We start from the raw sequence: 27,905 nt of genomic DNA, 5'->3' as shown, positions 1-27,905 counted from the left end.
ATGTAACCACCAGTATTACATAAAATTAGAAAGATACCTTTATGTTGACTGATGTCAGCATTAAAGTTCATCTCCCCTTGAAGATGTTGATGGGGCTGGTGGTGGTGAGAGTCCTCCAAGTGGCCATGAGGGTCATTGAAAAGCAGATGGCTGTGCAGGGGTGCTTCCTTATTGATTGCATTAATCGCTAGATGGCAGATGACAAATCCTAATCCCAGCCCACAGCAAAACATGAGCAGAGAAATTACAGACCGTCTCACTGCCATTTCCAAGCAGTAATGTGCTAATAAAAAAGAAAAATAGCATCACCATAAATAGATTGCATATTTCATTACAGGGCAATTTTCAAATGTTAACAGCCAATCAAGAGTTTGGTTTCTTTTATTCATCAAAACTTTCAAAATGAATCACTGAAATCTTCATCCTTCAATTTGTGTGGAAGTTCTAAATGATGGCTTTGATTATTGCATGTTTCTTTACTGATGTACTTAATTGTATAATTTCTGTCCAAACCCAGGACAAGGAAGGTGGTTAGAATATATTGCTAAACACAGGTGGTGGTGTGTGTGTGGGGGGGGGGGGGGAAAGAGGAGGAATTGTAGCTCATGGGCCTAGCAGTAGTGGAGCTCCTGGGTTTTGGTGGCATTGAGGGATAACGTTGGTCTTGGTGAAATTGCATTGAGGGCATTGCGTGCCTGATAATACCATGGCAAGGGGCATTGTAATAATACTTTAGGATTAGGACTTTGTCCCTTAGAGTGGTTGGGGAGGCAGGAGGGGAGGTTTGAAAGTGGTGGTACAAAGGAAAGAAGGTTTATGGTACGAAGGGCATAGGTGTGAGTGACTCTTGGTTTGGGCACAGGGATGTTGCAGTCCTGTAGGAAATTTCTTTAAGAATTTTGAACTTATTAAGCACGAAGTAGCATAGTGCACGGTAGCATAGTGGTTAGCACTGCGGCTTCACAGCTCCAGGGTCACAGGTTCGATTCCCTGCTGGGTCACTGTCTGTGCGGAGTCTGCACGTTCTTCCCGTGTCTGCGTGGGTTTCCTCGGGGTGCTCCGGTTTCCTCCCACAGTCCAAAGATGTGCAGGTTAGGTGGATTGGCCATGATAAATTGCCCTTAGTGTCCAAAAAGGTTAGGAGGGGTTATTGGGTTACAGGTTTAGGATGGAAGTGAGGGCTTAAGTGGGTCGCTGCAGACTCAATGGGCCAAATGGCCACTTTCTGCACTGTATGTTCTATGTTCAAAGTCCAGCAATTTCTTTGTTGAAAAACAAGTCATTTTATAGAAGAACATTAACGTGAGAATTTTCTCTACTGTTTTACAAGTCTGAAGGGAAATTAGGGATGCGCAATAAATGCTGGCCTAGCCAGTGACACCTGCATCTCGTGAACAAAAAAAGTCCGATCTTTGGTCTGTGGTGAGTTGGTTGCTCTCAGTTAGGACACTGACATAGGGACCACAATCATCCTCGGGACTACAATCATCCTCGCATTCTAAGGCTCAAGAATAGAACATTACCCCTGCTGTGTCTGCGTGGGAACTGAATGACTTGATCAGATTTGGCTAGGATAATTCCCAATGGGGTAACGAAGCAACATCTAACATTAAACATGAAGAATGGACATATTGGACTGTTGGTCGCATCTATGGAATCATAATCAACCACAAGTCAGCAGATGGAATTCTCCATTTTTGCAACAAAGTGTAGCGGCAGGCAGCTCTGGCTGCACCTTTTCCATCGGTCAGAATGGTGGGATCCCATGTCAGTTTCTGCGTTTGGAATCTCATTAATTATGCACAGGCGAGTTCCCCACCTCACCTCGTGGGCCGGCAGCTGATTTGTCCACCCACTGTCAGCTGGCGAGTTTGAAGGTCTCAGTGTCATATTTAAATACCAGTCCAGCACACTCATAGCAGCCCCAGCCATCAGTCTTCACCAGACTGTGCAGGATGTCAGCAACCCATCGGGAAAGGTTATCAACCTCAAGAAGTAGTCTGTTCCTTGATTCAACCACCTCCCCATGCCCATGCCCCATTTAGGTCTCTATCTGCTGCCTGTGGAGTCTTCATAAATGCCGTTTCAGTAAACAATGTGGTCTCCCTTTGACCCTCCCCTTGTTTGTGAGCTTTTTTATACAGCCTTGCTAGGACAGCTTCTCTCCCCTTAGTCTTCTTCGCCCATCTTCTTGACTCTCTGTCTGTCATTATGAGCCCACCTCACTCCATGCACAGGCCTCCTTCCACATTGACTCCACTCATATCTTGTCACGCCAACCCCACCTGCCTCACCTCACACTCCACCTCTGGTTGAACTTCAGACCTTTGTTGGAGTGGCTGCAGGAGTCCCACAGCGCAGTCCTGTCCAGACAGACACTGGTCTGTGGCACCAGCAGGGAGGAATCCCCTGTACTCCGCAACCTCAGGTGTAGTCATTTGCTTTTTATGGGGATGCAAGTTTAATTGTAGCATTTTGAGTTGTAATTCAAGGAACCAATAAAGAATCGGTTTATTTTGCCTGTACATGGGGATGGGGGAATCAGTATTATAGTCATTTGCAGGCATTCAATTGTCATGCTTTCTTTTTAAAGATTACGTTTGGGCAGCACGGAAGCATGGTGGTTAGCACAATTGCTTCACAGCTCAGGGTCTCAAGTTTGATTCCCGGCTTGGGTGACTGTCTGTGCGGAGTCTGCACGTTCTCCCCGTGTGCGCGTGGGTTTCCTCCGGGTGCTCCGGTTTCCTCCCACAGTCAAAAGATGTGCAGGTTAGGTGGATTGGCCATGCTAAATTGCCCTTAGTGTCCAAAATTGCCCTTAGTGTTGGGTGGGGTTACTGGGTTATGGGGACAGGGTGGAGGTGTTGACCTTGGGTAGGGTGCTCTTTCCAAGAGCCGGTGCAGACTTGATGGGCCGGACGGCCTCCTTCTGCACTGTAAATTCTATGATCTCAATTTTTATCAAACTAAATCACAGAATGAAGGCAAGTCATCCGTAGTTTATACACAATGGTGGAGAATTTACAGTAAAAATTTATTTACATTTTGGCCACAGGTCGGCTGATCACTTTGAGCCACTTAGCCAAATCTGGCTCACAATTTGGGTATCTCCGCTATCGCAGTCCAAGCAAAATTGCATCCCAACTGGCAAGAATAATGTTGCACACAGCACCCCCAGGGAAAGTGACGTCATCTTCCAGAACACCAACCCTACAAACTGGACAGCCACCCACCACTACAATGGAAGCTGCAGCTGGATAATAGTGTAAGTGCTCGAGTAGCTCAGCCCTGGACAGACAGGGGGCTGGATACTGCAGGGGCATCAGGTAGATATCCTGAGGCTGGGTAAGCGTACAGTGGAGGCTGGTATCCGGGGACGGGATGCTCTCGTAGGTCTGGCCATGGCCATTGCCCCCTCTGGCACTGTAGCGTACGCGGGCGACCTCTCCTGCAAGAGGAGCTTGTTATCGATGGGTGGGGAGAGGAAGCAGCAACAGCAGCAGCTAGCAGAGCCTCGTCCAGCCGCAGCAGGTGCTGCTCTCAGCCCTGAAGCGAGGATGCGGGTTCCCAGGAGAGAGGTGCTGCCAGCAGCAGGGTGTGGGCCGAGGGAGGACACAGTGAACCCCTGCCACCCAGCACTCTCCCTGGGGTTTGTTACACTGTGCTCGGCGTACGTATTCTGGAGAATCCCCCCTTCCTAATGCCCCCAGGTGCAGTAATGATCTGACTCAGAGACAAAGGAGAGTCCATGGATCCAGTAGCACCGTGCTGTCCATGAGAATCAGCTCAACACGAGATGGACAGCAGGAACCAGTCCACAATGGTGTACAGCGCATCAGGAGCAGCGCAGCACTGTGGCAGAAAGGCTTTGTTGCACGCATCTTAAAAGTATCCAGCGTACTGAAGACTGCCTTGTGTATGCCACAATCAACAATTGGGTTTCAGACCAACATGATTTCACGCTGTCGCGACACAAGATTGAAAGGCATGACAGGATGTCGGCAGGTAGTTATTCATATAACATTCATGAGATGCAAATGAGTGCAAATTGCATTCGTGCCACCAGTCAGCATGGAAGACCGACCAGCCATTAACCTGCCTTGGGAGAACTGCAATGTGATTTTACGTAGGCAGATTATAGGCTTTTTGGTTCCTGCTGGATTCTCAGCTCCCGCCTGCGGGTGGGATGGGAGAATTCCACTCAGCATTTCAAGTGTAGAGAAAACAACTGGAAGGTTGCAAGTACATTAAAAAAAGCAAAGCTAATGAAAACATAATTTTTAAACAAAAATGCGATTAGGTCTCTTAAAAAAAAATGCAACAATTACGATCCATGTTGAAGAGTTAGTTAACAATAGTATTACCATTACCTGAAAGAAGGACCCTGAACTAGCAAATTGCAAAACCACATTTTAACATGACTTTCTGGCACCAGAGGCAATTAGCATCTTTGTTGATGGATATATTTGTTAGAATTTACAAAGCAAGCCAAGAACATTAAAAGGTCCTTCTCTGTCTATCTGCAATATATACTGGGGCGTAGATACTAACCACAGACTGATTACTATCCAAATGATGCTGTCATACTTATCTTCCCCCTATTTGTCTTTCTGGAAATGAACCAGTGAATGAATGTCCCTTGAAATAATGTTCAATAACGACATATCCAAGCCCTTTAGATCTAACAAGGGGCAACTTTTGATGACCAGACATCTTACAGTACTAAAATTGCTCACTAAAGCTAGTCAGAGCTGTTAATGGAGCGGAGAGTCGTAGGAACAACAAAATCTTCGAATAACTACTTGTATTCATAATATCCTTTTGGGCAGCACAGTGGCGCAGTGGTTAGCACTGCTGTCTTACAGCGCCGACGTCCCAGGTTCGATCCCCACTGTGGGTCACTGTCCTTGTGGAGTTTGCATATTCTCCCCGTGTTTGTGTGGGTTTAACCCCCACAACCCAAAGATGTGCAGGGTAGGTGGATTGGCCACGCTAAATTGCCCCTTAATTGGAAAAGAATTATTGGGTACACTAAATTTTAAATTTTTAAAAATAATATCCTTTGGCATCTTTGAATCTGTCCATATATATGTTTCTGGAACATACCTCTTCATTCAACTGAGGAAGGAGCAGCGCTCCGAAAGCTAGTGACATTGAAACAAACCAGTTGGACTTTAACCTGGTGTTGTAAGACTTCTTACTGTGCTCACCCCAGTCCAACGCCGGTATCTCCACATCATAGATGTTTACGGCATGGAAACTGCCCCTTGGGCACAGCTTATCCATGCTGCCCAGTTTCTCTCACTAAGCTAGTCCCACTTGCCAGCATTTGGCCCATATCCCTCTATACCCACCCTGCCCATGTAACTGTCTAATTGTTTTTTGTTTTTGTTTTTTTTTTTTTTAAAAAGGAAAAATTTGTACCCGTCTCTACCACGTCCTCTGGCAGTTCGTTCCAGATGCTCACCATCCTGTGTGTGAAAGAATTTCTCCTCGGATCTCTTTTGTATCTCTCCCCTCTCACCTTATACCTATGCCCTCTAGTTCTAGACTCCTCTACCTTTGGGAAAAGATGTTGACTATCTACCATATCTATGCTCCTCATTATTTTATAGACCTCTATATGATCACCCCGAAGTCTTCTATGCTCCAGCAAAGAAATGTCCCAGCCTATTAAGCCTCTCCTTATAACTCAGACCATCAAGTCCTGGTAGCATCCTCGTAAATCTCTTCTGCACTCTTTCTAGTTTAACAATATCCTTCCTATAATAGGGTGACCAGAACTGAACACAGTATTCCTTGTGTGGTCTTACCAATGTCTTGTACAACTTCAACAAGACGTCCCAACTCCTGTATTCAATATTCTGACCAATAAAACCTGCATGCTGAATGCCTTCTTCACCACCCTGTCCACCTGTGACTCCACCTTCAAGGAGATATGAACCTGTACCCCTAGATCTCATTGTTCTGTAACTCTCCCCAACTCCCTACCATTAACTGAGTAGGTCCTGCCCTCATTTGATCGACCAAAATGCATCACCTCACATTTATCCAAATTATACTCAGTCTGCCATTCATCGGCCCACTGGCCCAATTGCTCAAGATCCTGTTGTAAACTTATAACATTTTCTTCACAAGATCCTGTTGTAATCTTATATAATTTTCTTCACTAGTCCACGGCACCCATTAATTACATCCAATTTGATGGAACCTAGCACACTGCTTGGGTAACACAAATATTTGATCCTCCCATTTGAATCCTAAAATACAACTTCTTTCTTTGCCATGGCTTCATTGGAACCTCCATTCCTTTCTTGCATATCATTCGATGTCGCTTCAGGTCGTCAGGGAACCTTTTCATCCATGAGCTGGATTTGTTTTCATTTGCTGTCAAACTAACAAGCATTATTTCCGTTGAGTTATTATATATCTATCCTTAATTACATTATAATATCAGTAAAAATGTACTACATTGCCAAGCAAATGTAATTGAGAGAACATTTATTAACTGGGCTCAGTGCAGTCCTTGACAGCAGCTGACCTTCTATTCAAGGATAACGTCTACTCAGGGTTTCTGCCAAGGGTCTTGTGTGACTAAGCAGAATGATCTCGACCCACAGATCTTCGGTGACATGAGGCAGGACATGCGCAAGATAGTGGGGATATACTGCCTTTTCTTTCTTTTTCTGCTGCCATTCTGTCTCATCATTAAAGCATTGGGACTCAAAAGCGTAATTTTAAAAAATATCATTTACGGGATGTGGGCGTCGCTGGTTAGGCCAGCATTTAATGCCCATCCCTAGTTGCCCTTCAGAAGGTGGTGATGAGTTGCCTTCTTGAACCGCTGCAGTCCTTGAGGGGTGGTTACACCCACTGTGCTATTAGGGAGGGAGTTCCAGGATGTTGCCCCAGCAACAGTGAAGGAGCGGCAATATATTTTGTTAATAATTATAATCTTTATTATTGTCAAAAGTAGGCTTGCATTAACACTGCAATGAGGGGCTGGTTTAGCACAGTGGGCTAAACAGCTGGCCTGTAATGCAGAACAAGGCCAGCAGCGCGGGTTCAATTCCCGTACCGGCCTCCACAAACAGGCGCCGGAATGTGAAGGCTAGGGGCTTTTCACAGTAACTTCATTGAAGCCTACTTGTGACAATAAGCATTTATTATTATTGTTATTATTATTATTATTATTATTAAGTTACTGTGAAAATCCCCTAGTCGCCACAGTCAGGCGCCTGTTCAGGTACACGGAGGGAGAAATCAGAATGTCCAATTCACCTAACAACCATGTTTTCCGGGACTTGTGGGAGGAAACCGGAGCACCCAGAGGAAACCCACACAGACACGGGGAGAACGCACAAACTCGGCACAGACAGTGATCCAAACCAAGAATCAAACCTGGGACCCTGATGCTGTGAAGCAACAGTGCTAACCACTGTGCTACCGTGGCAAGTCAGGGTGGTGAGTGACTTGGAGGGGAACATCCAGGTAGTGGAGTTGCTAGGTATCTGCTGCGTTTGTCCTTCTAAATGGTAGTGGTCGTGGGCTTGGAAGGTGTTATCTAAAGAGCCTTGGTGAGTTACTGCAGTGCATCTTGTAGATGGCACACATGGCTGCCACTGTTCGTCGGTGGTGGAGGTTTGAATGTTTGTGGAAGGGAAACAATCAAGCGGGCTGCTTTGTCCTGAATGGTGTTGAGCTTCTTGAGTGTTGCTGGAGCTGCACTCATCCAGGCAAGCGAGAGTATTCCATTACACTCCTGACTTATGCCTTGTAGATGGTGGACAGGCTTTGGAGCGTCAGGAGGTGACTTACTCACCGTAGGATTCCTAGTCTTTGACCTGCCCTAGTAGCCACAGTATTAATGCGACTAGTCCAGTTCAATTTCTGATCAATGGTAACTCCCAGGATGTTGATTGTGGGAGATTCAGCGATGGTAATGCCAGTGAATGTCAAGGGACGGCGGTTCAATCCTCTCTTGTAGGAGATGGTCATTGCCTGGCACTTGTGTGGGTGCAAATGTAACTTGTCACTTGCCAAACCAAGCCTGGATATTGTCTTGCTGCATTTGGACATGGACTGCTTCATTATATGAGGATTTGAGAATGGTGCTGAACATTGTGCAGTCATCCGCAAACATCCCCACTTCTGACCTCATCATGGAAGGGACGGCATTAATGAAGCAACTGGAGATGGTTGCCCCTAGGACACTACCCTGAAGAACTTCTGCAGTGATGTCCTGGAGTTGAGATGACTGACCTCCAATCGCCACCACCATCTTCCTTTGTGCCAGGTATGACTCCAACCAGTGGAGAGTTTTCCCCGATTCCCATTAACTCCAGTTTAGCTAGGGCTCCATACTCAGTAAAATGCTACCTTGATGTCAAGGGCAGTCACTCTCACCTCCCCTCTGGTATTCAGCTCCTTTGTCCATGTCTGAACCAAGGCTTTAATGAGGTCAGGAGCTGAGTAACCCGGGCAGAACCCAAACTGAGCATCCGTGAGCAGGTTATTGCTGAGCAAGTGCCGCTTGATAGCACTGTTGATGACTCCTTCCATCACTTTGCTGATGATAAGAGAGTAGACTGATAGGGGTAATTGTCTGGGTTGTATTTGTCCTGTTTGTTATGTACAGGGCACACCTGGGCAATTTTCCATATGCGAGGTAGATGCCAGTGTTGTAGCTGTACTGGAACAGTTTGGCTAGAGGTATTAAATAACTAGACAGAAACCATGGTAAACATGCTGCATCGTAGGGATCAAGTTATGTCAAGTGGCCCAAGTACATCGTCCTTCAGTTCATGCTTAAATAATGCAGCTGAACTTGTACAGACCTTCTGCACAAGTTCAACAGGGTGTATGCACAAAGTAACAAGTGACATCTGGAACACCTCCATGCTGATGCCACACACTCAGCTAAATCGCTGGCTTTTAAAGCAGACCAAGGCAGGCCAGCAGCACGGTTCGATTCCCGTACCAGCCTCCCCGAACAGGCGCCGGAATGTGGCGACTAGGGGCTTTTCACAGTAACTTCATTGAAGCCTACCTGTGACAATAAGCGATTTTCATTTCATTTCATTTCATTAGAAGCAAACATGTTGAATCTAACCAGCACTTTAACCACATCTCCACTGAAAGGCAGCGGTCGGAATGATAGAAATACCCAAGTTCACAGCACAAAGTTTTTTAGCTAATTCCACTGTCAATAGCCCGGTATCCAAAATGCTTCAAATAATGATGCCATTTTCTCTCTTTCCTCTGTTGAAGATTTTAAACTGAAATAATCTTTCCCTATTCAGGCCATAACTTTTCATAATTTTCAAATCTATTTTAGTCTCCTATCCTCCAGGACAACAAGTCTTAGATTCTCAGGTTTCTCCTCATAATTGCAATTTCCATTCCTTGGCATTCTGATGAAGCTATGCTGTACACTCTGCACAGCTTTAAAATGTTTCTCTAATAGGTACCTAAAACTGCACACGTTACCTTAACTGAAACAGACTTGTCTCACACTTGTGACCGGGTCATCAGAGATGTTAAGAAGGTAGAAGAGCTTAATTGTAATGTAGATGTTTTATTTTATTTTATTCTCTTATTGAGGTAGTGAATTGTGCTGAAAAAGATGTCCCACATGCACTATAGTTCTTTTTAACAAAATTTTCAACCTTACAAACGAACCCACCCCCCCTTCCCCGTAACAGAAAAGAAAGAAAGCTCGCATAGCAAGACATGAACATGGCAAGTCAATATGATACAGAACTTTGTACATTGGATTCCTCCCATACATGTCAGTTTTCCGGATCGTTCATGTGTTTTCTTGCTCAAATGCCCCCCAGCAAAACCCCCCTTCCCCCTCCCTCCCTCCTCCCCCCCTCCTCCCCCACCCCCCCCCCCCCCCCCCCCCACCCCCTACAAAAGATATCCCCCCCTCCCCCCCCTGGGTTGCTGTTGCTGCTGTCCGACTTCATCTAACGCTCCGCGAGATAGTCTAGGAACGGTTGCCACCGCCTGTAGAGCCCCTGCGCAGACCCTCTCAAGGCAAACTTTAACCTCTCCAACTTGATAAATCCTGCCATATCATTTATCCAGGCCTCCACACTGGGGGGCTTCACCTCTTTCCACATTAACAAGATCCTTCGCCGGGCTACTAGGGACGCAAAGGCCAGAATGCCGGCCTCTTTCGCCTCCTGCACTCCCGGCTCGTCCACTACTCCAAATAGTGCTAGCCCCCAGCTTGGCTTCACCCGGACTTTCACCACCTTAGATATTGTTCCGCCACTCCCCTCCAGAACCCCTCCAGTGCCGGGCATGACCAAAACATGGTCATGGTTCATGGTTCGCCGGACTTCCTGAGCACCTCCCACATCTGTCCCTCCACCCCAAAGAACCTACTCAGCCTCGCCCCCGTCATATGCGCTCTGTGCACTACCTTAAACTGTATCAGGCTAAGCCTGGCACACGAGGAAGAGGAATTAACCCTATTTAGGGCATGATCCCACAGCCCCTCCTCAATCTCCTTCCCCAGCTCTTCCGCCCATTTACCTTTCAGCTCCTCTACCAAAGCCTCCCCCTCTTCTTTCATCTCCTGGTATTTCGCCGACACCTTGCCCTCCCCGACCCATATGCCCAAAATCACCCCGTCTTGAATCCCCTGTGCCGGGAGCAGCGGGAATTCCCTCACCTGCTGCCTCACAAACGCCCTCACTTGCATGTACCTGAAGGCATTTCCCGGGGGTAGTCCAAATTTCTCCTCCAGCGCCCCTAAGCTCGCAAACGTCCCATCGATGAACAGGTCCCCCTATTCTTCTAATCCCTGCCCGATGCCAGCCCTGAAACCCCCCGTCCATCCTTCCTGGGAGAACCGATGGTTATCCCTAATCGGGGACCACACCGAGGCTTCCAACGCTCCCCTGTGTCGTCTCCACTGCCCCCAGATCTTTAGCGTTGCCGCCACCACCGGGCTCGTGGTATACCTTGTCGGCGAGCGGCAGCGGTGCCGTCACCAGCGCCCCCAGGCTCGTTCCTTTGCAGGACGCCATCTCCAACCTCTTCCACGCCACCCCCTCTCCCTCCATCACCCACTTACGGATCATCGCCACGTTGGCTGCCCAGTAGTAGCCACCCAAATTCGGCAACGCCAACCCTCCTCTATCCCTGCTACGCTCCAGGAACCCCCTCCTTACCCTCGGGGTCTTGCTCGCCCACACAAAACTCATAATGCTCCTGCCTACCCTCTTAAAAAAGGCCTTGGTGATCACGATTGGAAGGCACTGGACCACCATTTTAATCGACTGTACCCTGCCCGCCAGCGAGAGTGGCAACATGTCCCACCTTTTAAAATCCTCCGCCATCTGTTCCACCAGCCGCGTCAAATTAAGTTTGTGCAGTGCCCCCCAGCTCCTAGCTACCTGAATCCCCAAGTATCAAAAGCTCCTTTCCACCCTCATCAACGGTAGGTCGTCTATCCCTCTTCCCTGATCCCCCGGATGCACCACAAAGAGCTCACTCTTTCCCACGTTGAGCTTATAGCCCGAAAAATGTCCAAACTCCGAAGGATCTGCATGACCTCAACCATCCCCTCCACTGGATCCGCCACATACAGCAACAGGTCGTCTGCGTACAGCGACACCCGATGCTCCTCTCCCCCTCGGACCACCCCCTTCCATTTCCCCGACTCCCTTAACGCCATGGCCAAAGGTTCAATTGCCAATGCAAACAGCAGAGGGGACAGGGGGCACCCCTGCCTCGTCCCTCGATACAGCCGGAAATACTCCGACCTCCGCCGGTTCGTGACCACACTCGCCACCGGGGCTCTATACAGGAGCTTGACCCAACTAATAAACCCTCCCCCGAACCCAAACCTCCTCAACACTTCCCAGAGATACTCCCACTCTACTCGGTCAAAGGGGTCCTCCGCGTCCATGGCTGCCACTATCTCCGCCTCTCCCTCCACCGATTGCATCATTATCACATTTAGGAGCCTTCGCACATTGGTATTTAGCTGCCTACCCTTTACAAATCCCGTTTGGTCCTCGTGAATCACTCCCGGGACACAGTCCTCAATCCTCGTAGCCAACATTTTTGCCAGCAACTTAGCATCTACGTTGAGGAACGAGATCGGTCTATACGACCCACATTGCAGTGGATCCTTATCCCGCTTCAAGATCAAAGAGATCGTCGCCTCCGACATTGTCGGGGGCAGGGTCCCCCCCTCCCTTGCTTCATTGAAGGTCCTTACCAGCAACGGGGCTAACAGGTCTACAAACTTCCTATAAAACTCCACCGGGAACCCATCCGGCCCCGGGGCTTTCCCTGCCTGCATGCTCCCCAGTCCTTTAACCAGCTCCTCCACTCCAATTGGCGCCCCCAAACCAGCCACCTCCTGCTCCTTCACCCTCAGGAACCTCAGCTGGTCCAAGAATCGTCGCATCCCCTCTTTTCCCCCTGGGGGCTGGGACCTATACAGCTCCTCGTAAAAGGCCTTGAATGCCTCATTCACTTTCACCGCACTCCGCACCGTAGTTCCCCTGCCATCCTTGATTCCACCTACTTCCCTCGCTGCCATCCTCTTACGGAGCTGATGTGCCAGCATCCGACTCGCCTTCTCCCCATATTCATATATCGCCCCCTGTGCCTTCCTCCACTGTGCCTCTGCCTTCCCTGTGGTCAACAGGTCGAACTCCATCTGGAGACTTCGTCTCTCCCGGAGTAGTCCCTCATCATGAGCCTCTGCATATCTCCTGTCCACCCTTAAAATCTCCCCCACTAACCTCTCCCTTTCCCTGCCCTCCCTCTTCACCCTATGTGCCCTGATGGAAATTAACTCTCCCCTGACCACCGCCTTCAGCGCCCTCCCATACTACTCCCACCTGCACCTCCCCGCTGTCGTTGCCTCCAGATACCTTTCGATGCACCCCGCACCCTCCCACACACTTCCTCGTCTGCCAGCAGTCCCACATCCAATCGCCACAACGGGCGTTGGTCCCTCTCCTCCCCCAGCTCTAGCTCCACCCAATGCAGGGCATGGTCTGAAATGGCTATGGCCGAATACTCCGTTCCCTCCACTTTCGGGATCAATGCCCTGCCCAAAACAAAAAAAAATCTATCCGGGTGTAGGCCTTATGTACGTGGAAGAAAAAAGAAAATTCTCTGGCCAAAGGTCTGGCAAATCTCCACGGATCTACTCACCCCATCTGATCCATAAACCCCCTAAGCACCTTGGCCGCAGCCGGCCTCTTCCCCGTCCTAGATCTGGAACGATCTAATGCTGGGTCCAGCACAGTGTTAAAATCCCCACCCATTATCAAGCTCCCTACCTCCAAGTCTGGAATACGTCCCAACATCCGTTTCATGAATCCAGCATCGTCCCAGTTTGGGGCATATACATTCACCAGTACCACCTCCGTCCCCTGCAACCTACCGCTCACCATCACGTATCGACCTCCATTGTCCGCTACTATGTTCTTGGCCTCAAACGACACCCGCTTCCCCACCAATATTGCCACCCCTCTATTCTTCGCATCCAGCCCCGAATGGAACACCTGTCCTACCCATCCCTTCCTTAACCTGACCTGATCTGCCACCTTCAGATGTGTCTCCTGAAGCATTCTGCCTTCAGTCCCTTTAGGTGCCCCACCCACCCACCCACACCCCCCGCCGCCGACTAGCCATCCCCTATCTTAGGCCAGTCCCGTGCCCTCCAGTCCCCCAGACGGGGAACCCCCGCCCCGATCATCTCTTCCATGTTCAGTTCCCCCTCGGACAGAGCAGCAGCAACCCTAATGTCCCCCCCTCTCCTCTCCCCTCCCCCCCCCTCCCCGCTAGATCCACATCTATCACTTTTGCTCCCCCCATATTACTTCCGTGAGTCAGCTGACTTCTGCTGACCCCGGCTTCCCCCGCCTTCCCGTTGATCTCCCCGTGTGGGAGTCTCTCTTCCTCCTTACCTTCCCTCCATCCCCCCCTCCCTAGCGCGGGAAAAAGCCCGCGCTTTCCTGAGCCAGCCCCGCCCCGTGGCGCAGCTCCTGTTGCGGCCTTGGTCCCAGTTCTCCCATCCCGAGTCTTACCTCCCCTCCACAACCGACGCCCACATTCCCCACCATCTCGTCGACAGAAAAAAAAAGAATTTTAACCAGAACTCTACCCACATCCCCATCCATCATCCCACACATGAAATATTCTTTACCCATATTTACACCCCCGTATACAGCCAACAACCCCCCCCACAACCAAAGCCCCTCAGTTCAAGTCCAATTTTTCCGATTGAATGAAGGTCCAAGCCTCTTCTGGCGTTTCAAAATAATGGTGTCGGTCCTGATAAGTGACCCACAGTCGCGCAGGCTGCAGCATGCCGAACCTGACTTTTTTTGTGCAGCACCACCTTGGCCCAGTTGAAACCAGCTCTCCTCCTTGCCACTTCCGCACTCCAATCCTGGTAGACATCGGATCACCGCATTCTCCCATCTACTGCTCCGCACCTTCTTGGCCCATCTCAGAACACTTTCTTTGTCCGCGAAGCGATGGAACCTTGCCACTATCGCCCTTGGCGGCTCCTCAGCCTTGGGTCTCCTCGCCAGGACCCGATGAGCCCCTTCCAAGCTCACAGGGGGCTGGGAGAGGCCTCCGCACCCATCAAGCGACTGGAGCATCGTACTCACATACGCCCCGCATCAGCTCCCTCCACTCCTTCGGGGAGACCCAGGATCCGGAGATTCTTCCTCCTCGACCTGTCAATCGCCAACAGCATTGGTGCCAGCACCTCCTTTTTAAGCTCCTCCACACAGCGCTTCAGGAACTCCTGCTGGTCGACCCCCATGCTGCTCGGTCTCCGCCCTCCGCCATCTTGTTTTTTCCCCCCTCGTTTTTGCCGCTGCTCCAGAGCCTCTTTCTCCGACGCCTCCACCGCTAATTTCCGCCATACAACGTAAGGGGGGGCCTTACTTCACCTTCCCACACGGGATTAAATCAAAAAATTTCCGTTGGGGCTCCTCTGGAGAGCCCGAAATTCCGTGATAGCGGGAGCTGCCGAAATGTGCGGCTTAGCTCCGCATCGCCGCAACCGGAAGTCTGCACTATAGTTCTTTGGAACCCTCACTAGAATGAGCTAGAAGGGTGCTCTAATGAAATTTATTCACAATATCCATAAGACAGTATCAGTAAATAAGCATTAATATGCAATAACTCAATAATAATTTTTAACAAAGAAAATTGGAAAACAATCAGCGCGTAATTGATTCATTTTCTTGTATCCAACTTGGCACATCCTGATGATAGTCAATCTAAACAAAGAAAAGAGTGAAATTGCCAGTGGGGAATTTGAGAATGCTCAGGAAAGAAAAACACTAACTTGGAATGAGCAGGCAGGTTGTGTAAAATATTGGATTAACTAAGGGTTGTCTCAAGTTTGACCAAATTGGGGCAATTGCTCATTTGAAAATCGTTTTTTATGCTATAGAATGGATAAGGGATTCCAACTCAACTATATATCTACAATTGAATCGAGGTGATTTGATTAAAACATTCATGATATTAAGGAAAACAGAGATGGTAGATAGAAAGGAGTCAAATCTGTTCTTTTTCTTCTTAGTAGGGGGGTGGGGGGGGGTGGAGGGGTGCGGTTGCTATGATAAAAGGGCATAGTCTAAAAGACAGTGCCAGGCCTTTCAGGAGTGAAATTAGAAAACATTTAAATACATGCAAAAATGGTAGCAGATTAGAAAGATTAGAACTTTTTTCCATAAAGCAGCAATTGACTCTAGATCACTTGTTAATTTCAAATCTGAGATGGATAAGATTTTTTTTTTTTTAGAAATAGAGTACCCAATTTATTTTTTCCAATTAAGGGGCAAATTGGTGTGGCCAATCCACCTATCCTGCACATCTTTGGGTTGTGGGGGTGAAACGCATGCAAACACGGGGAGAATGTGCAAACTCCACACAGACAGTGACCCAGAGTCGGGGTCAAACCTGGGACCTCGATGCCATGAGGCAGCAATGCTAACCACTGCACCAGCGTGCTGCCCACTGATAGATTTTTATAAAGTGTTACAGGATGTTATGTTTTCTGGTTCCCATAAGTTAGAACAAAGAGAACAAAAAAACAAAGAAAAGTGCAGCACAGGAACAGGCCATCCGTACCTCAACGCCTGCGCCGAGCATGCCGCCCATCTAACCCCTAACCGTGTACACTTCAGAGGTCCATATCCCTCTATTCCCAACCTATTCATGTATTTGTCAAGACACCCATTAAACATCACTATTGTATCTGCTTCCATCGTTTCCTCTGGCAGCAAGGTCCAGGCACCCACTACCCTCTGTGTAAAAAAACTTCCCTCATCCATCTCCTCTAAAACTTTTGCCCCTTGTACCTTATGTCCCAGAGTAATTGACTCTCCCCCTCGGGGAAAAAGCTTCAGACTATCCACTCTGTCCATGCCCCTCGTAATTTTGTAGACTTCTATCAGTCGCCCCTCAACTTCCATCGTTCCAGTGAAAACAAACCGAGTTTATCCAACCTCTCCAAGGAGCTAATGCCCTCCATATCAGGCAACATCCTGGTAACCTCTTCTATACCCTCTCCAAAGCCCCCATTTCCTTCTGGTAGTGTGGCGACCAGAATTGAACACACTACAAACAGCAAAGGTCCCAACACTGATCCCTGCGGAACACCACTAGTCACTGCCCTCCATTCAGAAAAGCACCATTCCACTGTTTCCCTCTATCTTCTATGACCGAGCCAGTTCTGTATCCATCTTGCCAGCTCACCTCTGACCCTGTGTGACTTCACCTTCTGTACCAGTCTGCCACGAGAGACCTTGTCAAAGGCCTTACTGAAGTCCATGTAGACAACATGCACTGCCCTACCTTCATCAATCACCTTCATCACTTCCTCGGAAAATTCAATCAAGACACGACCTCCCCTTCACAAAACCATGCTGCCTCTCGCTAATATGTCCATATGCTTCCAAATGGGATTAAATCCTGTCTTGAAAAATCCTCTCCAGTAATTTCCCTACCAGACACAAGACTCACCGGCCTGTAATTTCCTGGATTATCTTTGCTACCCTTCTCAAACAAAGGAACATTAGCTATTCTCCAGTCCTCTGGGATCTCACTTGTAGCCAGTGAGGTTACAAAGATTTCTGTCAAGGCCCCAATAATTTCCTCCTTTGCCTCCCTCAGTATTCTGGGATAGATCCCATCAGGCTCTGGGGACTTATCGACCTTAATGTTTTTCAAGCACCCCACACCTCCTCCTTTTTGATCTCAATGTGACCCAGACTATCTACACACCCTTCCCCAGACTCATCATCAACCAAGTACTTCTCTTTGGTGAATACTGATGCAAAGTGCTCATTCAATACCTCACCCATTTCCTCCGATTCCACGCATAGATTCCCTCCCCTGTCCTCGCGTGGACCAACCCTTTCCCTGGCTACCCTCTTGCTCTTTATGTACGTGTAAAAATCCTTAGGATTTTCCTTAATCCTGCTTGCCAATTACTTTTTGTGACCCCTTTTAGCCCTCCTGATTCCATGCTTAAGTTCCTTCCTACTTTTCTTATATTCCTCATGGGCTTCTTCTGTTCCCAGCCTTTTAGCCCTTAAAAAATGCTTACTTTTCCTTTTGGGCTAGGCTCACAATAGTTGAAGTGTAATCACACTTCAGTCTCAAAATTCTGGAGCTTCATTATGTGTATTTCTTTTTCTCTCTAGGAGGCTGGTAGACTGAATAGACGGATACATTAAACTGCAGTCTGACGCCCAGGATATTTGTCCACATAACAAGCAATTAGTTCTTCACTCTTTCCGAATAATATAACATTCCTCTTTCTTTAAAAAATAATTTACCTCTATAATCAATATAGTTTTTCAAAAATAATTAACAATTGAGTTTTATAAATAAACTGTAAACCTCAAGGTTTTTTATAGCTTTGTATCTAAAAATATTCTTCAGAGTATCACTTAGAAGATAGAATGTTATGCCTCCTTCTTGTAGATTGTCATTTATTGCTGTCTGTGGTGAGTTGGCACACTGCACAGGCAGTGTTGTTGCATGTTGCTCCTTGTATTATAAGAGGTGAGCTTAATGTTGCCAATGACGTTGTTGATATTTTGCCACAAGTAGGTGATGCTACTACTGTTGTCTCACTGGGTGGTGGTGCTGCTGGTGTATTGAACAATTTTTTTCAATGTAGGCTCTGTTTCTTCTCATTTGCTTCCCAGTTTCAGTCTCAATGATGTATGACTTTGGAGTCTTAGCTTCACCAGCAACTTTACTTAGATTCCAGGTTTTCATGATTAGGTCCCACGCATGTACCATTGATTAGATCCCACGCATGTACCATTTGTCCTTTCAACAGCTCAGACAGGGATTTAGCAAGCTTGTTGAAGTGTTGATCTCCTTCTATCTGTCCATCAGTGAGTGGCTGTTGTACTTCCTCCTGGTCAGTTGGATGGAGTATCTTGCTTGGCAGAGCTATCTTATACTTTCTTCCATTTAACAGCTCTGCGTGCAATTACATGTCAGCCTTCAGAGGTGTAAATCGGACGCTAAGGCACGGTCTGGGTCTTGCTTTGCCTCTCAGCATTTTGTGAGGGTTCTCTTGGCCATCTGGATGTGTCTTTCTATAAAGCAGCAGCACCCTTGGGTAATGTAGTAATGATGTTGAATCCGTACTATTCAGCAAATTCCTTAAATTCTCTGGAGGACCTGGATTTCCTTTGTCACATGTTTCTCTTTCAGAAATCCCTTGCTCAACAAACAAAACTCATACTGCTCAAATAATTGTAGCTCTCAAATCTTTTCCTTTCGGATAAAAGGGAACTTCTCTTGATTGTGTATGAATAAATAGGGTCACATCACATGCCATGGTCTGACTGGCACTCAGGTAGCGATCATGTCCTCATCTGCTGTGGTATTTCTGTGCTTCTGACAACACGGCATGTAGACACAATTCTTTCAATGACTTTATAGATGCCTATCCAGGGACTTATGGTTGTGACCATGGAGTGAGTGGTCACATACAGGGGAACTCCTGCTTAAAGTCACAAAAAAGAGCTCTTTTTACCCAATATGGGGTGGAAATTTGATGAAAAGGTGTAGGTGAATGCTGGAGGAGTAGTTTCCCCTGGGAGTGGTATGTCTGCTAAAAGAGTGAGAGATTTGGTTGAAAAGTTGGAACAGGCTTCTGCTGCAGCAACAGCCACTTTAAACATGCAGGCAGGGGGAGGGCTGATCCAAGCTGGAAGGCACCAGGTGCAGGCCCTGATGGCTTTTATCAAGACGGAATTCCATCAACAGAGGAAAGAAATGCGTGAGGACCACGCAAAGGACATCGAAGAAGCTGTGGCACCCCAAAGAGTTCTCTGGTATGGGTGGAGAGGTGTTTGGAGGTGCAGGTCACAGATTCAGGAGATCGAAGGAGTGATCTCGGACCACAGCGATCGTGTGGTGGCACTGGAGGCAGAGGTGGGACCGTCCGAGGAGACCTTTGTAAAACGTTGAGGTCAAAGGTGGAGAAGCAGGAGAATGCTTCAAGAAGGCAGAACCTCAAATAGAGGGCCTGCCTGAAGGAGTGAAAGGTGTGAGCGCCATGAGGTATGTCTCGAAGATGCTGGCGTGGCTGGTGGCAGAAGGGGTGCGAGATAAGGTGCCTAAAGTGGACCAAGTCCATAGGTCTCTGAGGTAGAAGCTTAGAGCTGGGGAGCCGCCGTGGGTGGTGATCGTGAGACTTCACAAATTTGAAGAGAAAGAGAAGATTCTGCGATGGGCCAGGGAGAAGCATACCTGTGACTGGGAGGGGAATAATGTCCGAATTTATCAGGACGTAGGTGCCGAGTTTGCAAAGCAGCGGGCAAGTTTCAACAAGGCCAAGGCGGTGCTGTACTAGTGACAGATCATGTTTGGGGTGCTCTATCCGGAGAAATTATGGGTGACGTTCGGAGGCCGGGAGTGTTATTGCAAGACCCCGGAAGCAGCCAAAGACTTCATTAAGGAGCATAAACTGGGGGAGAACTGAGCGAACAATGCTTGGGAACCTGGGTGCTGGCACTTTCCAATGGTCGGGAGCATGTTTGAAGTGTGTGTAGGGATTGGGGTATTTTTGGCATTTATTGGGGGGGGGGGGGGCGTTTGCAGTTATGTTGAGACCGCAAGGAGTTGCAGGGGTGAAACGTTTATGTGGGGATGGATGTTCCCATCCCCTCTCCTGTTTTATGGGACTGTTTGTGTTTAACATTTGTTTGTTTGCTCTTGGAGAAGGCTCCCTGGAGTTCAGGAGAAGTCCTTGTTTGGCTGGGGGAGGACAAGGTCAGCCGGGAGCCTTCTTCCTTGAGCCCTTGAGCTGAGGAGTGGTGGCGGTGGTGGGGGGGGGGGGGGGGGGGGGGGGGGGGGGGAGAAGAGGTCATTGGAACGTGCCTTTGGGCAGGGGCAGCCGCGCTAGCAGGTTATGCTGGTGAATGGAAGTGAGGTGGTGGGGAAGAAGGCCGAGAGGGGTAGGCCGGGGGAGGAAGGGAAGTGGGGAAAGGGAGAAAGGGGGCGGATGAGGTTGCTGCAATGTGGCAGGGGATGAGAGATGGCATCGTCAAGGGCAGAGAAAGGGGACATCTGGGATGGGCTAGGTATAGGGTGGAATTAAGGGGGTGGGAGTTAAGTAGGGAAGATGACGGGCTGTAGAAGGGATTGGAGGCAAGGCTGGTAACATGGAACGTCTGGGCAAGTTAAAAGGTCACGGGTGTTCGCGCACTTCAGGAGCCTGAAAGCGGGGTGGTCTTTCTACAGGAGACGCACCTGTGTGTGAAGGACCAGGTTAGGTTAAGGAAGGGGTGGGTTGTGCAGTGTTTTCACTCGGGGTTTGATTTGAAATTGTTATTGGTCCGGGTTTACAGAACCCCAAAGTATTTCATGGAGTTCAACCGACCCACAAGTTTTAATGGATTGTGGTGTGGGAAGCACACTGCGTACTCTCCAGGTGTGATACAGCAATTATGGACAAACGGTATTTAAAACAAGACAATGTTTATTCTATGAACTCAAGTTAACCTTTTAAAAACAAACATTGAATATCTTAACACCTTAACATCTTAACATCTTAATATCAAAGATAACCCCAAAAGACTACAACACTAAATAATCCTTCAAACTGTTCCTTTAAACATCCAAAAGACTTCAAACTTTCAAAAACAGACATGAAGTTACATTCAATGTATTTATAGTCTTTGGATTTGCAGACATCAACAGACCAGCTCTGTGTTTCTTCCTGCAGCTCTCAGCAAAACACACAGACACTCCCAGCTGCCTTCTCAAACTGAAACCAGAAGCAGAAGTGAGCTCAGCTCCCCCCACCCTCTGACATCACTTCAGTAATATGATCAGATCCATTTCTTAAAGGTACATTGCTTAAACATCCATTTCTTAAAGGTACTCTCACATGACAAAATCGAGGGGAGTGGCGATTTTAATGAGCAAAAAAATGGGATGTGAGTGCGAAGGAGGTGAGGGATCTGGTGGGAGATATGGGATTGTGAGTGGGGTATTGGAAGGGACACCATACGCAGATATGGGGGGCCGAATGGCCAACCACTGTTCCCAATTCATATGTTGGGAAATTCAAATATATGGTGTCGGTCATAGAATTTACAGTGCAGAAGGAGGCCATTCAGCCCATCAAGTCTGCACCGGCTCTTGGAAAGAGCACCCTACTTAAGCCCATGCCTCCACCCTATCCCCGTAAACCAGTAACCTCACCTAACCTTTTTTTGAACACTAAAGGCAATTTATCATGGCCAATCCACCTACCCTGCACCTTTTTGGACTGTGGGAGGAAACCGGAGCACCCAGAGGAAACCCAAGCAGACACGGGGAGAACGTGCAGTCTCCACACAAACAGTGACCCAAGCCGGGAATTGAACCCAGACCCTGGAGCTGTGAAGCAATTGTGTTACTGCGCTGTCCATATTGTGCATGCTATAACTTAATTTTGAAGTCGAATGACACCCGTTACTCCCCAACCCCCACGAATAAACAAGCAAATAAGCCAAATTTCTCACCCAACAAATTTTGCCCTGAATGCTGCAACACGTTTACCAATACTTCTTCTATTTAAGACTACGTTTTTTTTTTAAATCTTTTATTCTCCTCCTTTTTCACATTTTCTCCCAGATTTACACCCACCAACAATAAATAAGAATCAGTAACAAATATGTCAATCCCCATATCAATAACAACAATCCCATCCTCCCACCAAACCCCAAACATTAGCCCGCATGTTCACACAAACAAACAAAAAGGAATCAGGAATCACCCATAGTCACCATTAACACACACCGCCCCCCCTCCCACCCCCCAACCCTCCCATCCACCGCCCCCCCCCAACGAATGTTATCCAGTTCTTGAAAGTGCATAATGAATAATGCCCTTGAATTGTAGAACCCCTCCATCCTTCCCCTCAGTTCAAACTTAACCTTCACAAGAGTCAAGAATTCCAACAGGTCCCCCCCCCCCTCCCCCCCCCCGCCACACCAGGGCGCAGGGTGGAGAGGTTGCTCTCCATCTCATCAGGATCCGCCTTCGGGCGATCAACAAGGCGAAGGCTACAACATCTGCCTCAGCACCCGTTTCCAACCCTGGCTGGTCCGAATATGGCCTCCCGGGGGCCCGGGTCCAGTTTCACGTGCACCACTTTAGAAATTACCCTTAAAACCTCCTTCCAGTAATCCTCTAGCTTTGGACAGGACCAAAACATATGAAAGTGATTAGTGGGGCCCCCGTGCAACGTGCACACACAACATCTACTCCTTCAAAGAATCGGCTCATCCTCGCCCTCGTGAGGTGTGCTCTGTATACCACCTTCAGCTGTAACAGCCCCAACCTCGCTCACGAGGTGGATGCATTCACTCTCCAGAGCACCTCACACCAGAACCCCTCCTCCATATCCTCTCCCAACTCTTCCTCTCACTTTGCTTTGATCCCTTCCAGTGGTGCCTTCTCCTCTTCCAAAATAGCCCCGTAAACCGCTGATAATGCCCCCTTCTCCAGTCCCCCTGTTGTCAGCATCTCCTCCAGCAATGTGGAGGCCGGCTCCACACGGATGCCCTGTATCTCCTTTCTGGCAAAATCTCGAACCTGCATGTATCTAAACATTTCTCCCTGCTCCAGCCCATACTTCACTTCCAGCTCCTTCAATCCTGCAAACCGAGCCCTAAGAAACAAATCTTTCACTGTCTTAATCCCCTTCTCCTCCCATTTCCATCCCACCTCCCTGGCTCAAATCTGTGGTTCCCCCGAATTGGCATTTCCCTTGACCCTGCCCCCAACCCGAAGTGTTGGTGAAACTGCCTCCAAATTCTCAATGAAGCTAATATTAGCGGACTCCCTGAGTATTTCCCCGGGGCTATCGGGAGCAGCGCTGTTGCTAGTGCTTTCAATCCCGACCCCCTGCAAAAACTCTCCTCCATTCTGACCCACTGGGAATCAACCCTCTGACTCAGCTCCGCACCTTCTCCACATTCGCCGCCCAGTAGTAATACATCAGGTTCGGAAGACCCAAACCCCCTGCCTGCCTTCTATAGCACCTTTTTAACTCTGGCCACCTTCCCTTCCCATATGAACGACGTAATCCTTCCCTCAATCTCTCTGAAAAAAGCCTTTGGCAGGAAAATCGGCAGGCATTGAAAAATAAACAGGAATCGCGGCAACACGTTCATCTTAACCGCCTGTACCCGATCCGCCAGTGACTGAGGGAGACCATCCCACCTTGCCAGATCAGCTTTCACTCTCCTCACCAAACTAGAAATGTTGTACCTGCGGCCCCCCCACTCCCGGGCAACCTGCACCCCCGGGTACCTAAAAGTGAGTCCCTGCCCTACAAAATGGCAGCCCCCCCACCCCTGCCCCCATCCCCGGCCGAGACACCACAAAATACTCACTCCTTTCTAGATTTAGTTTGTACCCAGAGAAAGACCCAAACACTCAAAGCAGCTCCAATATTCCCCTTATCGACACACTCGGTTCCGACACGTATAACAAGTCATCGGCATATAAGACATAGGAGCGGAAGTAAGGCCATTCGGCCCATCGAGTCCACTCCACCATTCAATCATGGCTGATTTCAACTCCATTTACCCGCTCTCTCTCCATAGCCCATAATTCCTCGAGAAATCAGGAATTTATCAACTTCTGTCTTAAAGACACTCAACGTCCCGGCCTCCACCGCCCTCTGTGGCAATGAATTCCACAGACCCACCACTCTCTGGCTGAAGAAATTTCTCCTCATCTCTGTTCTAAAGTGACTCCCTTTTATTCTAAGGCTGTGCCCCCGGGTCCTAGTCTCCCCTGCTAATGGAAACAACTTCCCTACGTCCACCCTATCTAAGCCATTCATTATCTTGTAAGTTTCTATTAGATCTCCCCTCAACCTCCTAAACTCCAATGAAGATAATCCCAGGATCCTCAGACGTTCATCGTATGTTAGGCCTACCATTCCTGGGATCATCTGTATGAATCTCCGCTGGACCCGCTCCAGTGCCAGTATGTCCTTCCTGAGGTGTGGGGCCCAGAATTGCTCACAGTATTCTAAATGGGGCCTAACTAGTGCTTTATAAAGCTTCAGAAGTACATCCCTGCTTTTATATTCCAAGCCTCTTGAGATGAATGACAACATTGCATTCGCTTTCTTAATTACAGACTCAACCTGCAAGTTTACCTTTAGAGAATCCTGGACTAGGACTCCCAAGTCCCTTTGCACTTCAGCATTATGAATTTTGTCACCGTTTAGAAAATAGTCCATGCCTCTATTCTTTTTTCGCACTTGCCCACGTTGAATTTCATCAGCCATTTCTTGGACCACTCTCCTAAACTGTCTAAATCTTTCTGCAGCCTCCCCACCTCCTCAATACTACCTGCCCCTCCACCTATCTTTGCATCATCGGCAAACTTAGCCTGAATGCCCCCAGTCCCGTCATCTATCATAGACCATGCCATGTAAACTTGCAGGTTGAGTCCGTAATTAAGAAAGCACCCCACCTCCTCAATACTACCTGCCCCTCCACCTATCTTTGTATCATCGGCAAACTTAGCCAGAATGCCCCCAGTCCCGTCATCTAGATCGTTAATATATGAAGAGAACAGCTGTGGCCCCAACACTGAACCCTGCGGGACACCACTCGTCACCGGTTGCCATTCCAAAAAAGAACCTTTTATCCCAACTCTCTGCCTTCTGCCTGACAGCCAATCGTCAATCCATGTTAATACCTTGCCTCGAATACCATGGGCCCTTATTTTACTCAGCAGTCTCCCGTGAGGCACCTTATCAAAGACCTTTTGGAAGTCAAGATAGATAACATCCATTGGCTCTCCTTGGTCTAACCTATTTGTTATCTCTTCAAAGAACTCCAACAGGTTTGTCAGGCACAACCTCCCCTTACTAAATCCATGCTGACTTGTCCTAATTCGACCCTGCACTTCCAAGAATTTAGAAATGTCATCCTTAACAATGGATTCTAGAATCTTGCCAACAACCAAGGTTAGGCTAATTGGCCTATAATTTTCCATCTTTTTTCTTGTTCCCTTCTTGAACAGGGGGGTTACAACAGCAATTTTTCAATCCTCTGGGACATCCCTGACTCCAGTGACTTTTGAAAGATCATAACTAACGCCTCCACTATTTCTTCAGCTATCTCCTTTAGAACTCTAGGATGTAGCCCATCTGGGCCCGGAGATTTATCAATTTTTAGACCTCTTAGTTTCTCTAGCACTTTCTCCTTTGTGATGGCTACCATGTTCAACTCTGCCCCCTGACTCTCCGGAATTGTTGGGATATTACTCATGTCTTCTACTGTGAAGACTGATGCAAAGTACTTATTTAGTTCCTCAGCTATTTCCTTGTCTCCCATCACTAGATTACCAGCATCATTTTGGAGCGGCCCAATGTCTACTTTTGCCTCCCGTTTGTTTTAATGTATTGAAAGAAATTTTACTATCATTCCTAATGTTACTGGCTAGCCTACCTTCATATTTGATCCTCTCTTTCCTTATTTCTCTCTTTGTTATCCTCGGTTTGTTTTTGTAGCCTTCCCAATCTTCTGACTTCCCACTACTCTTTGCCACATTATAGGCTTTCTCTTTTGCTTTGATGCATTCCCTGACTTCCTTTGTCAGCCATGGTTGCCTAATCCCCCCTCGGATAACCTTTCTTTTCTTTGGGATGAACCTCTGTGCTGTGTCCTCAATTACTCCCAGAAACTCCTGCCATTGCTGTTCTACTGTCTTTCCCACTAGGCTCTGCTCCCAGTCGATTTTCGTCAGTTCCTCCCTCATGCCCCTGTAGTTACCTTTATTTAACTGTAACACCTTTACATCTGATTCTACCTTCTTTCTTTCAAATTGCAGACTGAATTCTACCATATTATGATCACTGCCTCCTAAGTGCTCCCTTACTTTAAGACCTTTTATCAAGTCTGGCTCATTACATAACACTAAGTCCAGAATGGCCTGTTCCCTCGTGGGCTCCATCACAAGCTGTTCCAAAAAGCCCTCCTGTAAACATTCAATGAATTCCCTTTCTTTGGGTCCACTGGCAACATTATTTACCCAGTCCACCTGCATATTGAAGTCCCCCATGATCACTGTGACCTTGCCTTTCTGACATGCCCTTTCTATTTTGTGGTGCATTTTGTGCCCCTGGTCCTGACCACTGTTAGGAGGCCTGTACATAACTCCCATTATGTTTTTTTTGCCTTTGTGGTTCCTCAACTCTACCCACACAGACTCCACATCATCTGACCCCCATGTCGTTTAGTGCTATTGATTTAATTTCATTCCTAATTAACAAAGCAACCCTGCCCACCTCTGTCTTTTCGATAGGTTGTGAATCCCTGGATGTTTAAATGCCAGTCCTGAACCCCCTGCAACCACGACTCTGTGATGTCTACCACATCATACCTGCCAGTCACAATCTGGGCCACAAGCTCATCTACCTTGTTCCGTACACTGCGCGCATTTAAATATAGCACCTTTAATTCTCTATTGACCGTCCCTTTTTGTTTTCTTAGTGTGGTGGACCTTGGTTTACTGAGCCTTTCCATACACGGTGTCATATTTTGTGAGATGGGGACTATCGTAACCTCTCCTGAGTTCTGTCTTTTCGTGTTCCTAAGCAGCTACGCTTCCCACTGATCACTTCACCTCTAGGTTCTCTGACTTTCCCTTCCCCACCAATCTCTAGTTTAAAGTCCTATTGACCACCCTATTTACTCTTTTCGCCATAACACTGGTCCCAGCTCAGTTCAGGTGGAGACCATCCCAACGCCATAGGTCGCCCCTGTCCCAAAACTGATGCCAGTGCCCCATGAAAAGGAACCCCTCTTTCCCACACCACTCTCAGCCACGTGTTAACTTCCCTTATTCTTGCCTCCCTATGCCAATTTGCACGTGGCTCGGGCAGTAATCCGGAGATTATGACCCTTGAGGACCTGTTTTTTTAAATATGAATCCCAACTCTTTATAATCTCTAGAAGGACACTCTATGCTCTATCCCCCCCCTATTCCTTTCCATACCCCCAAACTTCTTAATTCGATGGCCAGCATCTCAATCGCGAGTGGAAACAGCAGGGGGGACATAGGCATATCTCGAGCTGATGTTGTTGGTGCGGACACTCGCCCTCAGCTCCTTATATAGTAGCTTTATCCAGTTCACAAATCTTGGTCCAATCCCAAACCGCTCCAGAACTGCCATCAAGTACCCCCATTCTACCCGGTCAAACGCCTTCTCAGCGTCCAATGCCAGAACCACCTCTGTTTCCTTCCCCCCTGCCGGTGCCATAACGACGTTCAATACCTTCTAACGTTTGAAAAGAGCTGCCTCCCTCTCACGAACCCCGTCTGATCTTCACCTATCACCTTCG

At 48.0% G+C, this 27,905-nt stretch overlaps 1 protein-coding gene across 4 annotated transcripts in view; it reads right to left on the bottom strand.

Annotated features, from left to right (window-relative positions):
* Nucleotides 1-27,905, bottom strand: part of LOC140425143 (glycoprotein-N-acetylgalactosamine 3-beta-galactosyltransferase 1-like) — an 81,983-nt gene that overhangs the window by 52,760 nt on the left and 1,318 nt on the right. For all 4 annotated transcript variants that reach the window (XR_011947772.1, XM_072509073.1, XM_072509075.1 and 1 more), the window contains exon 2: nt 38-283. Coding sequence is in view for 3 of the 4 variants with exons in the window: in XM_072509073.1 (XP_072365174.1) it covers nt 38-266 (229 nt within the window). In the remaining variant the exon portion in view is untranslated. The remainder of the gene's footprint in view (nt 1-37; nt 284-27,905) is intronic.

The sequence above is a fragment of the Scyliorhinus torazame genome, chromosome 6 (genome assembly GCF_047496885.1).
Source record: "Scyliorhinus torazame isolate Kashiwa2021f chromosome 6, sScyTor2.1, whole genome shotgun sequence".
In the NCBI taxonomy this organism is placed as follows: Eukaryota; Metazoa; Chordata; class Chondrichthyes; order Carcharhiniformes; family Scyliorhinidae; genus Scyliorhinus; species Scyliorhinus torazame.
The sequence above is the reverse complement of the archived record's forward strand: the minus strand, read 5'-3'. Positions and strand labels throughout refer to the sequence as shown.